At 35.1% G+C, this 22442-nt stretch overlaps 2 protein-coding genes across 3 annotated transcripts; both read right to left on the minus strand.

Moving 5' to 3' along the window:
• Nucleotides 1–3512: 3512 nt before the first annotated feature.
• On the minus strand, nt 3513–7821 carry LOC127241845 (beta-glucosidase-like SFR2, chloroplastic). Of its 2 annotated transcripts, none has more exons than XM_051261067.1 (10): nt 7387–7821; nt 6509–6863; nt 6184–6322; nt 5766–5932; nt 5245–5466; nt 4850–5018; nt 4508–4741; nt 4252–4410; nt 4054–4183; nt 3513–3866 (listed from the first exon to the last, which is right to left on the minus strand). In XM_051261067.1, exons 1-10 carry the CDS (start codon nt 7568–7570, stop codon nt 3670–3672), a joined length of 1956 nt encoding a protein of 651 aa, XP_051117024.1. In that variant the 5' UTR covers nt 7571–7821; the 3' UTR covers nt 3513–3669. The 2 variants fall into 2 exon arrangements, with proteins under 2 accessions (XP_051117024.1, XP_051117025.1); XM_051261068.1 differs by having other exon boundaries at nt 4261–4410; nt 7387–7817.
• A 4796-nt stretch (nt 7822–12617) lies between these two features.
• LOC127241631 (uncharacterized) lies at nt 12618–13103 on the minus strand. Its single transcript, XM_051260775.1, has one exon. The coding sequence runs from the start codon at nt 13101–13103 to the stop codon at nt 12618–12620; it is 486 nt and encodes a 161-aa protein (XP_051116732.1).
• Nucleotides 13104–22442: the final 9339 nt, after the last annotated feature.

Here is a 22442-nt window from a genome sequence, read left to right on the forward strand (position 1 = left end):
TTTCAGACTAGATTCACGCACAGGTGTGTGTGGTGGTGCTGGGTGCTCCAGTGGGTGGTATCTAGTGCTCCGGTGGGTGCCATTTTTATTCCAAACTATTGCTTCCAGATTTGGTTGGGGAATCCAGAATTTTTCAGTGGACTTCCAGCGTGTGTTCTAGACAAGCAATAATTGCATATTGTTGCTGCCAATATTTGGAATTCCAAATTGTTCTTCCATTATTCAATAATGAGTAAGGACAAGGCTATTGTTGTATATGAAGTTGCTCCACTTACATCCAAAATTACAAGTATAAACTTAATGGATTGAATTACTTGGAGTGGGGAAAAATTGTGAAGTTATACTTACTAAGCATTGAGAAGGATGATCACTTTGAAGAGGACCCACCTACGGACGAAAAAGAGAGGAGGGCATGGCTTCGAGATGATGCAAGGTTATTTCTCCATATCAGAAATTCATTGGCTGTCGAGGTTTACGGTTTGGTGAGTCACTGCAATAGTGTCAAAGACTTATTCAATATTTGGAGTTATTATACTTGGGTAAAGGGAATGTTACCCAGATATATGATGTGTGCAAGGCTTTTTATCACGCTGAAATGACAGATAAATCCCTTGTGAATAATTTTATGGACTTCAAAAAGACATATGAAGAGTTAAATGAACTCATGCCTTTTTATGCCGATGTTAGAGAACAACAAAAGCAACGTGAACAAATGACCATCATGAGTTTCTTAGCTAGTTTGCGAGGCGAGTATGAACTAGTAAAATCTAAAATACTGGGGAGCTCCGACATCACCTCTCTACAAGATATATTCTCTAGAGTCCTCCGAACCGACTCTCATCCAGTCTCTTCCAATGGAGCCTTGGTGAGCAGGAAAGAGTACAAGCCATCCAAAGGTGAAAATCGCTAAGGAACATATAAGAGTGGCCCAGACATCATATGTCACTATTGCAAGAACCTAGGGCATGTTAAGAAATACTGTAGAAAGTTGCAATTCACTATGCAGTAAGATCAATTCGCCCATGTAGCATCTTTGGAATGTCAGAACTCCAAGTTATAGATGTCTCAAGAGAACCAAACGCATTCATCTACTGCTATCCCAACTATGGCTAACCAAGGTAACTCTAGCACATGTCTCGTCACATCCTCCGGCTCTTAGGTCATTGATTTATGAGCCACGGATCACATGACAGTTAATCCTAATCTTTTCTTGTCTTATCAATCACATTGTTCTCAATCCCTAGTTACCCTCGGAGATGGATCCACTACCCAAGTTGTCGAGTCAGGAAGTGTGGATATTACACCAACTATTTTGTTATCCACTGTCTTGAACCTACCTCATTTTTTCTTTAATTTAATCTATGTTAGTAAGATCACCCGTGCCTTAAACTGTAGCGTGACATTATTTCCTGGTTATTGTGTTTTCCAAGATTTGGAGACGAAGAAGATGATTGGCAAGGGATATGATCAGGGGGATTGTATACTCTTGACACGTCAAACCAAAAGTCCATCACCTGTATATGTACTGGAACCTCATTTGAAACTCATTGTCGGTTAGGTCACCATTCCCTTCAGAAAATAAAAGAAATGTGCCCCAGGTTTAGAAATTTATATCCGTTCAGTTGTGAATCATGTCAGTTTGCTAAACATCATCATGTCAGTTTAAGTCATAGGGAGAACAATCGTGTCCAAGCCCTATTCGATCGTGTTCATTCGGATGTTTGGGGTCCATGTCATGTGCCTTCTAAACAAGGGTTTAAATATTTTGTTACATTTGTTGATGATTACTCTCGAAGACTTGGATTTTCTTCATGCGTCATCGATCAGAGCTGTTTTCACATTTTTAAAGTTTTTGTGCTGAAATTCACACCCACTTTGGTTTCCCAGTTAAAATCCTACAAAGTGACAATGCTAAGGAATATTTGTCTGATTCATTCAAATCCTTTATGAAACGAAAAGGTAATATACACCATACTTCGTGTGTTGACACTCCAGCCCAGAATGGTGTTGCCGAAAGAAAAAATAAGCACTTACTTGAAACAGCCCGAGCTCTTCTATTTCATATGAGTGTCCCTAAATATTTTTGGGCTGATGTTGTCTCCACCGCTTGCTTCCTCATTAATCGGATGTCGTCCTCTGTTCTTAATGGTCAGTCACCTTTTCATATTCTCTTTCCTGATAAGCATGTTTATCCATTGCCTCCAAAAATATTTGGTTGTACATGCTTTGTTCGAGATACACATCCACATGTCACTAAACTTGACCCAAAATCATTAAAATGTATCTTCTTGGGTTACTCTTACGTCCAAAAGGGATACAAGTGTTTTGTTCGAGCCTTGGGAAATATATTGTGTTTGTCGATGTCATGTTCCATGAGGACACTCCTTTAATACCATCCCCTGACGTTCAAGAACAGGGGGAGTCTCCCGACATCCTTATGTACACCATCAAGACAACCACACCCAATCCTCCACCAGCCACACGGCTACCAATTCACCATGTCTACTCTCGACGCGACAAAATTCACCTTCCTAAGATCCACACAAATCCAGCTCCAGCCTCTGACTCTTCCCTGATGCTAGCATCATCTTCGTCGCCAGATTCTACAAAACTAGATAACCTACCGATTGCTCTTCGTAAAGGTACTCGCTCTTGAACCTATCCTATCTCTAATTTTATTTCCTATGATCAGTTGTCTCCTCCTACCTTTACTTTTGTCACATCACTTGATTCTATTATCCTCCCCAAATCCGTTTATGAAGCTCTTTCTCACCCTGGTTGGCGTCAAGCTACGATAGACGAGAAGAATGCGTTGGATCTATATCAGACGCGAGATTTGGTGGATCTACAGAGTTTAACTTTTGAAAATTATATATGGTAACATTTAAAAGCAGCAGAAGGTTAATAAAGTAAACATTATTGAATGAGAAGACAATTAGTATTTGCACAAGGTTAATAAAGTAAACTCCATCGGTTTGATATCCCAAAGTCTCTAAATGATTGAACAAGAGAACAGTCTACCTTTAATTTAGTAGTCGAGTAATCAGCAATCACACTAGATTAACAATATACAAGTACATTGACATCAAGGATTTGAAGAATGTAGCAGAAGTTATAACTTATGTGCACACTCTAGAAGCAGTTAGTTCTAAGGATAAATAAATAAATAAAGAGTTTCAGATGATGAGCTAACCAGGAATACCAACAAATTATCCCCAGCAAATTAAAGTTTGGAACAAAAAGTAACCTAGTGAAACAGATCAATAAGATTGTAGTCTATTCTAGTTATTCCAAATTTTATTTTAATGTATTTTGTTCAGAAATATCCCTGCACACTAAACATAATCAAAACAGACAACCAATACTACTATTCTTTGGACCCTATGGTACTTGACATTATAATTTATTTGTCCTACCTTCTTTTAAATCAGTAGTCTTCATTCTTCAATTGTGATTCTAGTGCTAACTTGATGATATTATAATTGTACAATACCTCCTAGAACTGTGAACACTGAACAGTAACTTCAGTAAAATAATATATACACATGCCAAAAGATAATAAAATCATACAAAATATCATTACCTGTTCACAATCACAGGCCAAGTCATGCAACGAAAACAATACTGATGGCAATGATATTGCTTGCATGCACAAACACGTTCGTTGGCTCACTCGTATGCTAATTCCTCCAACCCTGACTCTGTTTCCAATACATTTTCTTTCTTACCCGGGAAGAGGAAGAAGAGATGATGGAGAATAGTTCTTGAGAGGCAGCTCAATGGGTCCTGCAAACCTTCCATCTCATAATGTCCAAACCTCCAGTCCCGACGAATGTAGGGCCTCGTTATTGGTTTGTCCAGGCCTCCTATGGAAATAAGGACAAGATAGAACAAAGTCAACCAATTGATTGCTCAAATCCTAAGGAATGAAATGAAATGAAATGAAATGTTTGTTGATATTTGGAGACACACTAACGCTACTAGTCTAGATTTTTACCAGAGAAGCAAGCAACATCAGCATGAACTGAAAGTCGGAGCTAAGAGTGTATTTACCAGCATACATCAGACCATGCTTGTTAACTGCCCGGTAAAATGGTCTTGTTTTCCCCTCTCCAGCAGCCGACTGGAGGTCATTCCACACCCGAGCTCTGTCCATGCGAGTTATTTTACCAGACTTCACAACCTGCAATCATCCAGGATCTCAGTCAGTTCAGAACCCCTTACCACCATCACTTCTTATAAATCACCCACCCGCCACACCTTGGAAAACAAATGGTATGACTTGCGTGGAATCCTTGCAAGATTATTGAAACGATCGACTGCTACCAAACCAAACTTGGGACCATACCCATCAGCCCATTCCCAATTATCAGATATGGTCCAAAACAGGTAGCCTAGGATGGGCACACCCTGCAAACATTAACACAGATTAAGCTGCTCGTTAGCACTTCAACAAAGACTTATTATCAGAAATATCCATACAGATCGCAAAATCTGAACTCAAAACCATGATCATTGCTGCGTAAGTTGCCAAAAGATGCTCCAGCATATACGGTCGCCTGATCAAATCTGTCTCATCAGATACACCATTTTCAGTAACGACAAATGGTACGCCCAGATGCTTGTATCTTTCATGAAAATGTATTAGTACACGGAATAAGCCATCAGGATAAACCCCACGCCCAGATTCGCTATATTCATCAGTTTCTACAAGCTTCAATCCAGCACCAGAAATTACTTCCTGACCAAGAAACAACAGGAGATGAATACTTACTTAATCAATAGGAGAAACTTATCACAAGATACAAGTACAAAGCCATTTGTTCTAGTAAACTACATAGACCAGAACCTGTCCATAATAATTTATCCCTATATAGTCCATTTTGTCAGAAATGCTATCCATAAACGGAAACAGTGTTAAGGAATTAGCTACAGAGACAGCAGCAATGTCAAATAGCCCATATGGTCGCGTAAAGGAGACATGGTGTGCTACTCCAACAATTGCACTTGGGGTTGCACTGCATCAAAACCAAAAATACTCATTAAACTAACAACTATCATACACAGGCTCATTAATCAAGAATAAATACTAATTTGTCCTTATCATTGATAAGTTTGGAATATATGTTTTACTACTTGGATTATTAAGATCACACACATGGTTAGATTTTTTTAATTAAAAAAAAAAAAAAATCTCCAATCAAGCAGCGGGTATAATATAGAGAAATTTACAATAAATGCAACCTTTTCTCATGAATATAGTTGTAAGCCTTTGAGTGTGCTTTAGCCATCCAATGCAAGGCCTGATTAAAGACACCAGTTGGAAGGGCCGAAGTGGCAACTTCAAGCATGTCAGGATTACCACCAGGCCAAGCACCAGCACAGTATGTGAGCATGGCAAAAACATGGGGCTCATTAAAAGTTACCCAGTACTCCACCAAATCCGACACACAGTCAACAACCACTCTGCAAAATATAAGGACAGATATGAGTTCAAGATTTAGGAGCTGACTCACTTGAAGTTCTTTCTTGCGTAGCAGTTAGATTACAGAATTTGGAAAGAACCACATTTGCATCTAAAAATCCACAGTTTTCTTAGATAAGATATCAATCTAGCTCCTGAAGCTTGAAAAGAGAGCATGATTCTGTGCCTCAATGTATAATTTAAATGTCTTATTATTTGAAGGCAATTAAAATTCCAATGTAATTAAAAGTGTGGAAAATAGGTAATGAATTGACCAAGACCAAAAAGAACAGAGTTGAACCTTGTAAATTCCATAAAATAATCGACAGTTTTCTCCAGCTTCCACCCTCCATACTCTGCCGCCCATGGTGGCAAAGAGTGATGGAACAGCGTCAACATTACTTTCATTCCATATGATCGAACTTTTTGGATGATCCATCTATATCGTTCCAATGCAGCAAAATTGATCTGAAGAAGAGAGATACCTTTTGTTCACTGTAGTAAAGAAGAACACACATGATATGGATCATAATGAAACTTTGATTTTTCAAGCATACACAAGGTCTGTTTCTTGAAAACACAAGCACAATAACATGACACAATTTCCAAGTTGAAGTCCGATCATCAGCCAGAATCTCATTACATGGATAGCATGGCATTCTACATGTTCATGCAGTTTGGGATTAGAACGTGGCTAAGATTAAACTACTAATACTTACAGTTTCTCTAGGTTCATTCAAAGGTTCTTCAGGCATGACTCTTGTCCAGTCTATTCCCATCCGAAAGACCTGAACTCCTGTATCTTTAGCCAATTGAAGTTCCGTATCAGGATCTGACCAAAATCTCAACCTCTCCTCGCTGAAAATGTATGTATTAAGAGTGCTCAATAATAGATTATATGCAATCCAGATAAGAAAAACTACAAGTTTAAGAATAAGACATCTAACAGCTTGATAAAAGCAAAATCTTACATTCTATCCAAGATAAATATCACTAGCTATAAACATCTTAAAGTGTAGCTCTAGAAATGCATACAGCTCTTACGGGTGTGGAACATTATGCCAGGAGGCAACAGTATGATGGCATTCTTTACCCAAGTCATGTTGTTCTTCAATCTCCTCATATTTCTCAAATCCTCGGATTTTGGCTTCAATGGCTATCCTGAGTTGCTTCTTTCTCTTCATGCTCTTACTAGTTTCTCTGCCTGTCAATGCAGCCTTCTGAGAACCACCATCTCCAGATGCGGAGGCCATTACAGCATTAGCTGTTTCTTCACCTTTTTGAGAATCGGGTTGGTCACAGGGCTGTTCTTCTGCAAACTGAAGCCAAGCATCATTGAGCCTATCCTCAACATGTGCTGGTGCTGTTGCTAACCCAAAAAAGAAGCTTTCTTCCTCCTCTGCACAAAGCATTGAAAGATGGATTATATCACATGAATCAGAAGGAAGGCAAGGCAAGGCAACTCATAAAAGATCATTTTCACAACTCGTTTAAGACATCAAAGATTGTCCGTCCACGTCTACTATAAGATATTCAACTATGATAAACTAATCTTTTATCTTGTCTTTACCAAATGAAATTTCAAATACCGACACCACCATGAATGTTACTCAGTTTTGACGGAAAAAAAAAATGAATTTCTTATTTAATTATTTTATGGTATATAGAAATAATATAAAATACTAATAATTTTTAATTATTTTAAATTTTTTTGAGTTTTTTTTACAAATAAAAATATCTTATATTAAAATAAAAACACAATATGAAAATATTTTCAAAATACAAATTTAAATAGAGTTAGACAAATTTGAACATTAATATTTTGATATTATTAAATAAAAAGGGATCGAAAGGGGCGGGCATAGCAAGGCAGGGCAGGGGCAGGGGCGAACTCAAGGAGAAACAACAAGTAAAATCGGTACCGGAAGTAGGGTTGATGTTGAATTGAGCAAGAACATCGGCAGACTCGTCGAGGGGGGATCTAAAGGGCGACATATTCTTCCGCTTATAGCGCGAGTAAGAGAAAGCGTTGGCAGCAACGGTGACGGAGGCAAGAACCCCGGCCAGCTTGGTGGCCGTCATAAGCAACGATATCAGCTGGCTCATTGATTCTGCCAAGTCGACCGAAATCACAAGGAGTGGTTGGTTTTGTATTGTATTTGCATTTGTATTTGTATTTGGAGATAGATGGCATGGGACACGTGTGCGGCAGATGTACAAGTTAGTCGGAGGAGGTGAGGTACAAACGACGCAGCACGCCGTACAAGTTAGGCTTAGGCCCTACTTTTTACAGCAATGCTTAGGTCCGCACCGCATCGATTCATTCATTTCCGGGCCGTTACCTCACCTGTTCACTCAATTCATTCACGTCGCGCGCCGCTTCCGATCAATTTTCCCTTGTTTTGTCTGTCCGGCGAATCTAGAGCTTTGAGTTATGCCTTTTATATTCAGCCTCTTCCGAGGTCTGTTATTCGGTTTGGTTTGCTTTCTCAATTCAAATTCATGTCTTTTTTGTATTTCTTGGTGTATTTGTTTGTTGGTGATGAAATTAGGAATATATTGTTTAATGTTTTATTAGATTTAGGAGAGTGTATTTTTTTATTTTTATAAAATTAGTAGACGGAGTAGATTTATAAATTCTATAGAATTTATACTGTGTTTAATTGATTTTGTTTATTAGTTTACATGGATTTTGATAGATTTGATTGGATTATTTATTAATTTTTCTGGATTTCATTAGAATTTATAAATTTTTGGATTAAATATTTTTTTATTGATTTATATAATTTCAAATAGGTGCAGTATACTTGCATGTATGTATATATATATAAAAAAAAAAAAGAAATTCAAACATTTAATAAAAATATTAAAAGTACATTAGTTTTCAAAAAATATATTTATTATTATTATTATTTTTATTTTATTAAAACAATACTAATTTTTTTAAATTTATATTTTTTGTTATATTATTATTTTTGATCGGATTTATTATATTATATATATATATTCAGCGTAATTAATTTTTATCTTGTAACGATCTATTTAATTGTTATTATTATTTATATGAATTTTTATTAAAAAATATATATTTATAAATAAAATCATATTAAAATTTCAATTTTTATTAATTAAAATTAAAAATAAAATAATTAAAAAGAAATAAACATAAATTAACATTGTCATATATAATCGGTAGAACTCAAATCGAAATAAAAAACTATAAATTAAATTATGAAAAATTTAAATTTGATTTGACATTTCAAATAATTAAAACTGATAATTTCGATACTACAATATCACGTTTTAGAATATTTTAAAAAATCACTAATACAAATCCTAAAAACCAATTCATGTTTTAAAAAAAATTGGAACATGCTATGCTGAAGTATATATTAAATAAGCATAAATTGAATTAATTCTAAACCATTAATTAAACAAAAGCGATTTAGATAATTTAGTCATTTGCTGCTACCTACACCGTATGGTCTGGTGGTGTGGGGAGTGAACTTATTAATGTGAGATAAGTTGGAAAAGTTGGTTTAAATCTCTCTTATCATGGAACTTATCACGAATTTAACCATAAGCTCGGGATCTACTGTGTTGTAATAATTGAGATAAAAATAAAGCAAATTAGATCTAACCTTATTCCATTAGCACATGCGGATTCGGATCTACAAATTAACGGAGGGTTTTGTGTTCTTCAAGCCTATGGCTCAACCCCTCCTGAGAAAATCGTTAGGGTTTCTGTCGTTACTTTCACGATGAGATATGAGAAGTAATGGATGTTGTGTCTAAACTTGGGATCATAACCCTATTTATATATCTTATTATTAATTGACCTCATCATTCAATTAATAAGGTACCAAGTTTCTGTACATTGGAGGCCTGCATTTACTAAATAAATTTAAGTCCAATAAATCAATATATCACTTAATATAGGTTTAACTTGACTGATAGCCCAAATAGTTACATTTAACAAACAATTGGATTTATAATCCAACAATTTTCCAGTTGGGTAAATGTATACTGAATAACCTTATGAGCTTATGAAATTTTGCTATCAGATTCTTTAATGTATATTACCAATCTTATCTATAAGTCACATCAATGCGGATCAAAGCGGTCGCCACTGCATTTATCGCAATAGGACTGATCAGTGGTCACAACACTAATATAACCTAAGATTCGATCAAGTGCGGATGCACAATATGAAAATTTCATGTAATGTGATCATAATGTGTCTATTTCCAACTGATCTACCTTAACTTTAATTCTGATCAAATGAATACTGAATTAAAAATGAACACTGAATATTGAATATAATATAAAATAAAGTAACTTTGACTGTATTTGAACATTACTAATCAGCTCCCACTAAATCAAAATATTAAAATAGAGTTTCACTCTCAAATGAGCAACATGCTCTCTATAGAACTTAAGTAGAAACCCTTTAGTAATTAAGAAGATTCAAAATCATGGAAGTTATACAAATATGTTCAATAACTAATTCATCATATGAAGTCATACTACTAAGTAACTAATGATTATTATTATCAAATGATGTACTAGTTCCAATCGATTTTGAATTCTGGAAGAGACAAAACTCTATGTCCGAATGAACAATAATAACTGAATTTGTTCAAAATAGAGATCAAAATTAAATTTCGACTAAATATGGTACCATAAAAAAATGTCTCATCCAAATTCAATTAGTAACCAGTACTCAGTAATAATCTAAAATTATCAATGATTTCAACTTGAACTTTCTTTTCGTCGCCCATATAAATGTATCTTTCAACATCAATTGATTTCGACAATAAAATAATCTTGCATAGACACACCAATATGTGTTGTTACACCAAAATCCACCCCCAGGTCTATGAACTGAAATTAAATTAATTTCAAGAGCAAGACCAATAGGACAAACATGTCCTCCGAAAAGTCTAATTTAAGTGCCCTCAATTTAGTAGGAATATTAGACATGTTCAGGATGTACTCTCTTATGTTTCATTTGTCGTTGTACTTTATGGTAATGAGACTCTTAAGAAGAATACTCACTTTCCGCCTAATCGCTTTTGGTAAAATATTTCTTAATTTCAACAAGGAATCCATATCATCATATATCATACTCCTTGAAACACCCCCAGTTGGCTCATACTGGAAATGCTACCGCTACACTGCATCATGAAGTCGTCACCTCCTACTTCGGGCCCTACAATACAATGTTAAGGCTAAAATTAACCATAAAAGCGTATTATTATATAACAAAATCTGATTTGTTAATATTTACAAAACACACTCCTAAACAAGAGGTTTTTCCGGTTAAAAATTTACATATAATACAATAGATGTAAGTTCACTCACTCAGCCCGTCTTTCTATATCCCGAGACGTCCCCTGTCTCGGATGTGCCATGCATACCTGAAACAAATATTTTTCTTAAAAGCAGTCTAGAATTAAATCCATTTTAAGAACTAACGTGAAATATGTCATTTCATACCTTTTAAAAATAAAGTCTAATTCTCATCAATCATGAAATACGTGTCATGTCATTCCAATAGTGAAATGATGTAACAAAGATATCAAACTTGACAACAATGCACATCTACATATATATACATCCGCCGAAGTGAGCAGCCGGAATAACCTCGGCTCCATAATAATAGGCTCACTACATCTGTCTAAGTGAGCAGCTGGAATAACCTCGGCCCAGTAATAACAAGCTCACTAGACCATCATCAATAAATGGCCGGAAAATCCTCGGCTCAAGGAAGGACCTGATAAACCCATAATAATATAACGGTCATCCGGTCACTTCCATATACCCACCATACGACTCCCACAATCAATACATGGATAGCCGAATGTTGTCGTCATTAACCACAAGACGCCCAATAGTCTGTGATAGCGAAGATAGGACCCCCACTGACTAGCCCTATCCCGTGTAATATAGTAGAATCTGTGCAACCTGGAATCACCCAAGGGAAACCCGGAAACTCTACTCTTCCTCGCGCGCCCTAACGGGATCACGTTTGGAGTTTGGCAAATGATCCTAAACTACCGGTAGACATCACCAGTTATAAGTCCAATGAGTGGAACAACACCGAACACGAATGATTAGACCAAATACATCTCAACTACAATGGGTCTAATCCCTGAATGACCGTGCGACTAAGTCACCCAGTTGTCCAACTACTATCGTCCACTATCGCCAAACTGTTACGGTACATCGGGGTTGAATATCCTAACCCCAGATGATGCCCTCGCCTAGCACTACCGCACACAACGACTAGACGATAGATCCATAAAACATATCCGATAAACCGTGCAATATGTGTGCAACGTACACAAAAAGTGAATTTACCGAAAAGGGCTGGTGAGACCGTTCACTTATCCTCTTTTTCATAAATTCACCAACGCGATCAAATACGTATATAAAATATTATAAACCGTGAAGTCTCCCACATGCATACGCACACATATATATATAAATATATACATGCACTGACAAAATGATTCACATAATATCACATTAACATATTAATCAGAATCGCATGTAATATGCATACCTAATTTCTATAATTAGCTCGTTGGGTTTCAAACTTTTATATTTAATAGACTATGATATTCTAGCTATAAAACTTTTATACCTCATAATATTTATATCGCCCGATTATTAAATAAAAATAATTAAAGATATGAATAAACAGGCAGGTGCAGTACACTACCGTTTTCAATCCGATTTGGATCGATGCGAAATTCTCATGATATAACACTACAACTACGGATAGGCTATTAGCAAAAGAAATTCGTCGATTAAATAGCCAAATAACCAGTTATGAATTTTTGAAGAATTTCTAATTTAATATCTTCAATATCTAAATTCATATTAAAATCCATCTACGTATAACAAGGAATACAATACCGAAGTCGGAATCAAAATCGGTCGGCTAAATTTTTTTTTTTCTTCTTTTTTTCTTTCTTTTCTTCTTCCTCATACGGACGTCTGCTTCTTCCTTCTTCCTTCTAAGGTGGGTTTGGTTTGTTTGATTATCATTTATATATATATAATTATATTATTATTATTATATATTATATTATATTATAATTCTATTTCGTCCCCGAAATCTAAACTCAAACGCAAACAACACTACTTAATTAAACAAACGTAGGTATGCTTTGAACATCTCTTGTTCTACTTTCCACGTAGCCTCTTCCACTCCATGCCGGGACCACATTACCTTCTCCATACGAATATCTCGGTTCCTCATAGTTCGAACCTTTGTGTCCATGATCCAAAGAGGCATTTCCTCATACGAAAGATCCTCATTTAGCTCTAACTCATCCGGAGATAAAATATGAGAAGGATCTACGACATACCTACGAAGCTGTGATACATGGAACATATTATGAATTCGTTCCATGGAATTAGGAAGCGCTAACCGATAAGCCAAATCCCCAACTCGATCGAGGATTTCATAGGGTCCAACATAACACGGACTCAATTTTCCTTTAATTCCAAACCTTCTAATACCTTTCATTGGAGATACTTTTACCAGGACTAAATCTCCACTTTGAAATTGACCTTCACGTCGGGCTTTATCCGCATAACTTTTTTGGCGATCTTGAGCTATCTTCATTTTCTCCCTGATAACTCGAATCTTATTTTTTTTATTCTTCGATCATTTTTGGACCTAATATCAGTCGATCACTCATGTCATCCCAACTTAAAGGAGTCCTGCATCTTCGTCCATAAAGAGCTTCAAAAGGAGCCATTCCAATACTTGTTTAATAACTATTATTATATGAGAATTCCACTAAATCCAAGTGGTCCTCCCAAATTCCTTAAAATTCTATTGCACAAGCTCTTAGCATATCTTCCAGAATACGGATAGTTCGCTCTGATTGACCACCAGTCATTGGATGAAATACAGTACTCATATGCAACTGAGTACCAAAGGCTTCTTGCAATTTTTGTCAAAATCGAGATTGAAAACGTGGATCACGATCCGATATGATTACCTCAGGAATACCGTGTCATTTAACCACATGATGAATATATAATTTAGCCAACTTCTGCATGCTCCAAGTCATACGTACTGGGATGAACACCGCTGACTTAGTCAATCTATCTATAATTACCCAAATTGCATCTGTTCCCGACTTCGCCCTTGGAAGTCCTGTCACAAAATCCATTGCAATAGAATCTCATTTCCAGAGCAGAACTTCTAAAGGTTGTAGCAACCCCATTGGTCTATGATGTTCTGCTTTCACATTTTGGCAGTTTAAACATTGTGCAACAAATTTGGCTACATCCTTCTTCATGCCCTTCCACCAAAAATGTTGATGTAAGTCTTGATACATTTTAATCCCTCATGGATGTACTGAATATGGTGTATTATAAGCCCCACTCATAATTTTCTCCTTCAAATCGCTTCGGTCCCTTGGGATACACCACCTCCCATGGAATCGAAGACTCTCATCTGAAGTAATATTAAAGTTTTGAGTCTGACCGCACTAAACTTTTATAGCCAACTCGACCATCTTATTATCCTCCATTTGAGCCGCTCTAATATGATCATAAATTTCAGGCTCAACTTGCATCATTTGCAAATATCCCCGCGTCATGCCCCGTCCAAGTACTTCAATTTCCATCCGTGCTAAATCTTGACACAGTTCATCGGCAACTGACATAGAACCCAACTTATGCCTTGGTTTTCGACTCAAGGCATCGCTATAACATTTTCTTTGCTTTCATAATATACAATTTCGAGATCATAATCCTTCACCAATTCTAACATCTTCTTTGTCTTAAATTTAATTCTCTTTGGGTGAAGATATATTTCACTTTGGTGGTCAGTAAACATTCTACAATGGGCACCATAAAGATAGTGCCTCCAAATCTTCAAAGCAAACACAATTGTTGCCATCTCCAAGTCATGTGTAGGACAATTCTTTTCATGAGGTTTTAGTTGTCGTGATGCATAAGCAATAACTCTTTGATTCTGCATTAAGACGCATCCAATCCCCTTTTCGAAGCATCACTATAAACTTCAAAATCCTCACCTTCTACTGGTAAAGCCAAGACTGGTGCTGAAGTTAATCGATGTTTCAATTCTAGGAAAGAGGACTCACACTCACGATCCCAATCAATCATTGTATACTTCTTCAGCAAATTAGTTAATGGCTTCGCAACCTTTGAAAAATCAAGAACGAATCTTCGGTAATATCCTGCCAAACCCAAAAAGCTTCTTACTTATGATTGATTGGTAGGTCTTGGCCAATCCGAGATTGCTGTAACTTTAGAAGGATCTACTGAGATACCGTTACCAGAAACTACATGCCCCAAGAAAGCAACCTTTTTCAACCAAAACTCACATTTGGATAACTTGCCATATAACTTCCTCGCACGTAGTGTATTTAGTATCACACGCAAATATTTTGCATGTGTCTTTTTATCTGGAGAATATACCAAGATATCATCGATAAATATCACCACAAACTGATCGAGGTATGGTTGAAAAATTCGATTCATTAATTCTATAAACGCAGCCGGGACGTTGGTCAAGCCAAAGGACATAACCATAAATTCATAATGACCGTATCTAGTGCAAAAAGCTGTCTTAGGAATATCATGCTCTAAAACCCTTAGTTGATAATATCCAGACCTCAAGTCAATATTGGAGAATATACTTGCACCTCTCAGTTGATCAAATAGATCATCAATCCTCGGAAGAGGATATTTGTTCTTTACCATTACTTTATTCAGCCCACGGTAGTCAATACACAACCTCAAGCTTCCATCTTTCTTTTTCACAAATAAAGCTGGAGCTTATGCCCAAGTTGACATACTTGGATATAATTATCCATTGTCTAACGATTCATGAAATGACAACTTAACCATGGGGAGCTTAATGGTACTCTCTTATATGGGGTTCTTATTACTCCACCACACATAAAACATGTAAATCGAACTTTATCAAAATGGGTACCTGAATGACTTGCTCCACAACGCCGACAAACAACTCCGAATTGTTGAAACCTCTCTTGAATCGGTTCTTTAATCGAAATCCCCTTATGCGATGGCCCATACCTAAATATTTGCCACCATTTATTTTTATCCTTTGGTTCATCCTTCACCTTAGCTTTTCCTTTTTCTCGAAACTGATGTTGATACCGTATTTCCTTTTCATTGTTATTCTGCCTGACTTCCTGCTTCTGATAGAATCGAGCAACACGCTCGTAAGCCTTATACAACGAACTGATATCTAACACAGCTAAAGCTTCTTGAATCCTCTGCTGCAACCCATCTAAAAAATGATCAACTCTATCTCGCTCACAGGAAAAGTAGTCAGGAACATACATCTCCAGCCCATTGAACTTTACAAAATTGTCCTCGACTGACATCGAACCTTGTTTCAAGTACAACAGCTCTTGCTTCTTTGCTTTTCGAACATGTGACGGTGTAAACCTAGTTTTTAATTTTTCTTTGAACTCATCCCAAGTCATATCCACTTGGTCCACTCCCGCAGCTTCCTCACCTAACCACCATCGATTTGCTCGACTTTCCAAGAAATAAGCCCCGATATTGGCTCGTTGATCTGGTGGAACCTGAACAACACAAAATATCTTTTCCATCTTCTCAACCCAGAACTCAAGAACTCCAGGCTCTACAAAACCAGAATATGTTGGTAGGTTATGCCGTATCACACCATCAATAAAACTCCTCTGTTGAGGCATCATCGCAGTTTATGGCTGTGGGAAGAAATCTGGACTAGTTGCCTCTATTCGTACATACTCTAGCACAAAATATTATGACTCATCACATGAAGGATCTAGCTATGGGCCTCGAATAGCCCTACGTAAACCATCACCTTGAGAATTTGACATACTGCCCCCGACTTCCCTAATTCAATATCAACTCAGCAACACAATTAAACCAGGTATAACATTAAAGCATAAACCACATTAAAATGAATGCACCCACAAAACCAAAACCTCGCCAAACCAATTCAATATCATTATTATTTTAAAAACATTTTTTTAATCCCAAGAGCCAAAAATCTACCAAACCTATGCTTTGATACCAACTTGTAACACCCTCAGTTGGCTCATACTGGAAATGCTACCGCCACACTGCATCATGAGGTAGTCACCTCCTACTTTAAGCCCTACAATACAGTGTTAAGGCTAAAATTAACCATAAAAGCGTATTATTATATAACAAAATCTGATTTATGAATATTTACAAAACACACTCCTAAACAAGAGGTTTTTCCGGTTAAAAATTTACATATAATACAATAGATGTAAGTTCACTCACTCAGATACAGTGTATTTTAATAGATATAATACAATGTATTTTAAGTTGCTCGCTCATGAACCGTACACTCATGTCCACAAATAGTACCTTTAACATTATATGTATTCTCCACATGTTCACCACATCATCATTGGACAAGAAAGTCACATAGTTTTTCCGGATAGTGAAATATATTGGAGTTTTATATGAAGCTCACTTGGTATGAACAAGTGATTAGCAATAGATGTAAGACTAAAATTAACCATAAAAGCGTATTATTATATAACAAAATCTGATTTATGAATATTTACAAAACACACTCCTAAACAAGAGGTTTTTCCGGTTAAAAATTTACATATAATACAATAGATGTAAGTTCACTCACTCAAATACAGTGTATTTTAATAGATATAATACAGTGTATTTTAAGTTGCTCGCTCATGAACCGTACACTCATGTCCACAAATAGTACCTTTAACATTATATGTATTCTCCACATGTTCACCACATCATCATTGGACAAGAAAGTCACATAGTTTTTCCGGATAGTGAAATATATTGGAGTTTTATATGAAGCTCGCTTGGTACAAACAAGTGATTAGCAATTTCCGATTGCTTTCGTCCATTTCCATCCTACCTAATTAAGGCAACACAATTAATATTTTGCCTCACCATCTACAAATATATTATCAAGCTAACAAATTTAACTACAAAAACACTAAAAATCATATTCTTATGAACCGTGCAACTTAAAATACACTACTTCGTGTATAAAAAATTCGATCAAAAATTTTCTAATGAAATTAATCTATTTTGTCTTTACAAAATGTTCCCACAAAAATTTCCATCAAACTACTTTTATGCCTAAATTAAAGTTTACTCGTTTCAGATTGAGTTACTAACCTTTGAAATTTTTAAGGTCAGTCTTTTGCAGATAAATGGTGCAGCCACCAGGGAGCCGATGTTAATTTCGTTGGAAAAAATCACTTTCAGTTCGTGCGAAAAAATAAAAAAAATACACTTTGACGGCGGAAGAGTTGGGTGTTCGAGATCAACAACCTGAAAATGAAAGAGTGTTGAAGATTGGAAGAGCGTGGGCGACCACTGGTATTTCTTCGATGATTACACGCAAAACATTGTCGAAAAAGTTTTTGCTTTTTTTTCATTGGATAGGACTGTAGGGGATTGTGAAAAATGAGGAGAGAACAAACAATTATGAAAAGTAAAATTGCATTGGTAGAGGAATCTTTCCATCGAATCTTTCCTTTGAATTGAAATTCTATCAGGCAGTAACTACTTTACACGAAAAGGAGGCGCGGGCAGAATAGAAAAACAAGTATTAGTAGCATAACAAAAAAGCCTCCCTCGTTAGTGGATTTTCCAGAAGCTGATGTTGCAGAGGAAAGACCACCCCACAAACTATGAATGGTTTTAGCCCCAAACTATGAATGTTTTCTTGAACTATTTGAGGAGTGATTGTAAATAAATTTTGACATATGGTGATTTAAATCCAATTCGGCCAAATAAATTTGATTTAATCGGACCTTAGCCCAAAAATACGACAGCCCATTACAAAGCGTACGGTGGTTAAACTCTACCCTGTTGTCACGGGTTGACATTCCTGACCCTAGTTCTCGGCCATAGTCCGTCCCATGTGTGCGAGCCCTTATCCTGTACGGGCAACTAATGATCCATATCTTGGTGCAGGTACGTGTTCCGCATGATTTTCCCATACTGTATGGTATATCCCGGGCGTGTTGCGCACAGGGGGCGGCTGATCTGAGCCTCAGCGCGGGCGTGGCCTAGGCCCCGGGCGTGGCAGCTTCCGGACACGTTACACTGTCCACTACCGGGAGAGAAGAACTCCAAGTGCGATTCCTTCCTATCTTGTCCCCATTTTCTTTTTGTTGGCGACTGTACTTGTTCTGATCTTTTCATTTGCGTTGCTGGTGAATTTGATTGACTGAATAGGGTGTCGTACGAGCGTGACACGAAGATTATCAATGTTGCGTCGTTCACTATTGAGCGTGAGGATCACACCATAGGCAACGTTCTCCGCATGTATGCCACTGCTCTCTTTAATGGAGTTTAGGGTTGACATTTTCTGGAAACCTTGATTTTATTTATTTATTTATTGTGACGCAGGCAATTGCACAGGGATGAGAACGTTATGTTCGCTGGCTACAAGCTGCCTCATCCTCTCCACTACAAAATACTTATATAAGGGTTTGTAATTTGCTTTTCTGTTCTGCCAGTATTCCTTGAATGTGTTCTGTTCTAATTCGATGAAGTTATTCTCAAATTCTGTTATCAGTACAGAAAATTGTATCAAAATCTGAACTGTTTGTTCTTAATTTTTTACACCATTTGAGAGTGAGACCAACTTAAAACATGTTTTCTTTGTATGAACTGATCCTTGTATAAATATTTTAAGGCAAAACTCTACTATCGAATAAGGTTTGTATAGAAATCGATCTCCATTAGGTCTATGGGAACTATTAGTGTTAAATATTGCCTAAGAATCTGCACAAGAGGAAAAAAAAAAGATAAGAATTTGGGGTGTATTTTGTTGCGAGTCTACGCTTGCCTCATCTTTTGTGTTGTTTATATTATGAAATTTTGGGCGACACCAGAATGCAATTGGTTTGGACTCTATTTATATTGAACTTTCTTTCGAATTTTGAAAATAGTAAAAATAAATAAATAGTATTTAATGTAATAATTTGAGAGAGAAAAAGATACGTGAGAAGTTGTTTTTTTAACTTTTATAGTGCTTTGTATCCTCCTAAATCCCATAGCATTGAAAATTTGTAGTTAATTAATGCAGGAAGAATAATATGTGAGAGAAAAAAAAAAAAAAAAATACAATTCTATCAACATTGGGCTTTGTACTAATAATTTTTTATCTAATTTATATTTATATACCAGTGGAAAACCTATACCATATTTTTATTTTTAATTTTTTTTTTAATTTTTAATTTTTTACATTAACTTTATACTATTATTAATTTTCTTTAAAAAAAAGAAATTATTTTTATTTAATTATTTATTTTTATTTATTACAATTATCACTATTAGTATATATATATAATATATTTCCTCCGATCCAAAATAATAAGATATTTGAAATGAGTAGAAAATTAATGAATAATAGTATTATATTAATAGCAAGTGTAAGTATTTTTACAAGATTAAAATATTTTTATTTTATGTAATTATTATAAAAAAGTGAGGATAATTTTATAAAAATGTGGGCAGTTAATTACCAAAATTGAAAATGAGACTATTATTATTATGAGACCGACGAAATTACAAAATGAAACTCTTATTTTGGAAAGAAGTGAGTGTTATTCTGTTTAATCACTAACATAATTCATATATATATATAATTTATATACATAAAATCGAATACAATTGTGTGGGTGTGTTTAGTTTGTGGGTTTTGGTCTTTACTTTTGGTTTTGAGTAGTAAAATTTGAATTGAAATAATTATTTGGTGTAATATAAATATATATTAGTGTAATATTTTAAATGTAAAATTTAAATTTTTGTATAATATAATAAATAAAAATAAAAATTTGATTTGATGTTTTTGAGGAAAAAATATTTTTGAAATAGTAAAACCAAAATAAAAATTCTACCGGTAAACATACCCATTACTTTTATATTTTGACTTTTAAATTTTTTTTTGTTGATGACGTAATGTACAAAAAATAAAAATAATATTCATATTCAAATACTACCTCCTTCCGGTGACAATCTGCACAGGGGCTTGGGGGTTTTTTTTTTTTAAATATAAAATAAAATTTTATAAATATGATATTCCCCCCAAATTCTATTATAATTATAAAAAATAAAAGTAGAACAAAAAATTATTTTTAAACCTAATTTAACTCACTTTTATCCATCAGTCTTCTTCTTCATCGTTGGCTTGTTGCATTAAGAGAAATTGAAGAAGGCATAGTTGGATACTCCGATTCAAAAGAAGAACTCAATGTTAGATTTTTGAATTTTTTTATCATTTGACAATTCATGCTATTAGAATTTAGAAGTGCAAATTTTATTTCAAAATTGAAGTGATGAAGTCAGTATTATGATTTGGGTTATTCTTGAAATTTACTATTTGTTTAAAAAGTATATTTTATTTTATTTATGTAGACCTAATTCTTTTATTTCTTGAAAGTAGACTTAATTTTTTTCCATTGTTGCATATATTTATTTATTTGTTGTATTTCTGTTTTATTATTTTAATATTTGAAATTATTTTATTTTAAGTGCAGGTTATTAGAATAAAAAATAATTGTTATGGAACGGTTTTTTACATCAATTTCTAAAAATTGAAGACTGCATCTTCTCCGTCAAATACTTTAAGTGCTCTAATTAATAATGTGGTCGGTAATGTTGAAGACAAAAAATTAAACTTTCAACTGGAGTTAAATTATCCGATGATGACATAATTGGGGATTCTGAATTTCGAAAACCAATTGGGAGTTATGCGGTTAATATGAGAGAAGAATTAAGAAGATGTTATTTGACAAAAGGCCTTTGCGAACCACATGAATTTATTTATCCACGGACTAACTTTGGTGGGTTAATGAGATCATTTCGAAAGCAGTGGTTCGAAGAATTTCATTGGTTGGAATATAGTGTTGCTAAAGATGCAGCATTTTGCCATGTGTGTTACTTGTTTGGAAATGGTGGTAAATTTGGAGATAATATATTTACATAAATTGGTTTCAAGAATTGAAAAAAAGCTAAAGAGAAATTTCGTGAACACGAAGGAGGTCAAGGGAGTATGCATCATTATGCAAAAATCCTATATGCTGGGTTTAAAAACAAGGACAAAATATTGATTATATGCTCTCACATCAAAGTAAACAAGATGAGATTGATTATCGAGATAGATTTGCAGCAATAGTTGATGTGGTTCAATTTCTTTTAGAGGGAGGTTTGGCTTTTCGAGATCCGATGAATTAGCTAGGTCATTGCATTCAGGTAATTAATTATTATTTTATTTATACATTATTAACATTATTTATTACATTATATATTTATAATGTCTATCTTATTTGTAGGTAATTTTATTGAACTTTTGAAATGGGAATGTCATCGGCATCCGCAAATAAATGCATTGATGAACTTAAATGCTCCGGAAAATAGTCAATTAACTTCTCTCAAAATCCAAAAAGAAATTATTAATGCTTGTGCAACCGAGGTAAGACAAGCTATTGTTAATGAGATTGGTAGCAAATATTTTTGCTTTTGATTGATGAAGCTCGAGATAGTTCAATAAAAGAGCAAATGTCTATAGTTTTGAGATTTGTTAATGATCGTGGAGAGATGATAGAGAGATTTCTGTCACTGATACTTCTGCACAGTCATTGAAAAATGCGATTGATGATTTTTTTTGCAAAGCATGCGTTTTTTGTTGTCTAAGGTTCGAGGTCAAGGTTATGATGGAGCCTCTAATATGAGTGGTGGGATTAATGGTTTAAAGCAAAAAAGTTTGGATGGAAATAAGTAAGCATACTATGTTCATTATTTTGCTCACGGACTTCAATTAGTGATTGTGACATCTTTAAAGAATAATGGAATAGTCGGTAGTTTTTTCGATTATCTTGTGATGATTGTGAATGTAGTTGGGGCATCATGTAAAAGAAGAGACGATCTTTTACAA

This window comes from Andrographis paniculata, unplaced genomic scaffold (genome assembly GCF_009805555.1).
Source record: "Andrographis paniculata isolate CXL003 unplaced genomic scaffold, ASM980555v1 Contig83END, whole genome shotgun sequence".
In the NCBI taxonomy this organism is placed as follows: domain Eukaryota; kingdom Viridiplantae; phylum Streptophyta; class Magnoliopsida; order Lamiales; family Acanthaceae; genus Andrographis; species Andrographis paniculata.

Bases quoted from the DNA above. Each gene is read 5' to 3' on its own strand.
- LOC127241631 (XM_051260775.1), bottom strand. From the start codon at position 13,103: ATGAAGATAGCTCAAGATCGCCAAAAAAGTTATGCGGATAAAGCCCGA.
- LOC127241845 (XM_051261067.1), bottom strand. From the start codon at position 7,570: ATGAGCCAGCTGATATCGTTGCTTATGACGGCCACCAAGCTGGCCGGG. The intron at 6,323-6,508 runs GTAAGAGCTGTA...ATACATTTTCAG, and splicing joins TGGCATAATGTTCCACACCC to CGAGGAGAGGTTGAGATTTT. The intron at 5,933-6,183 runs GTAAGTATTAGT...TCTCTTCTTCAG, and splicing joins TGAATGAACCTAGAGAAACT to ATCAATTTTGCTGCATTGGA.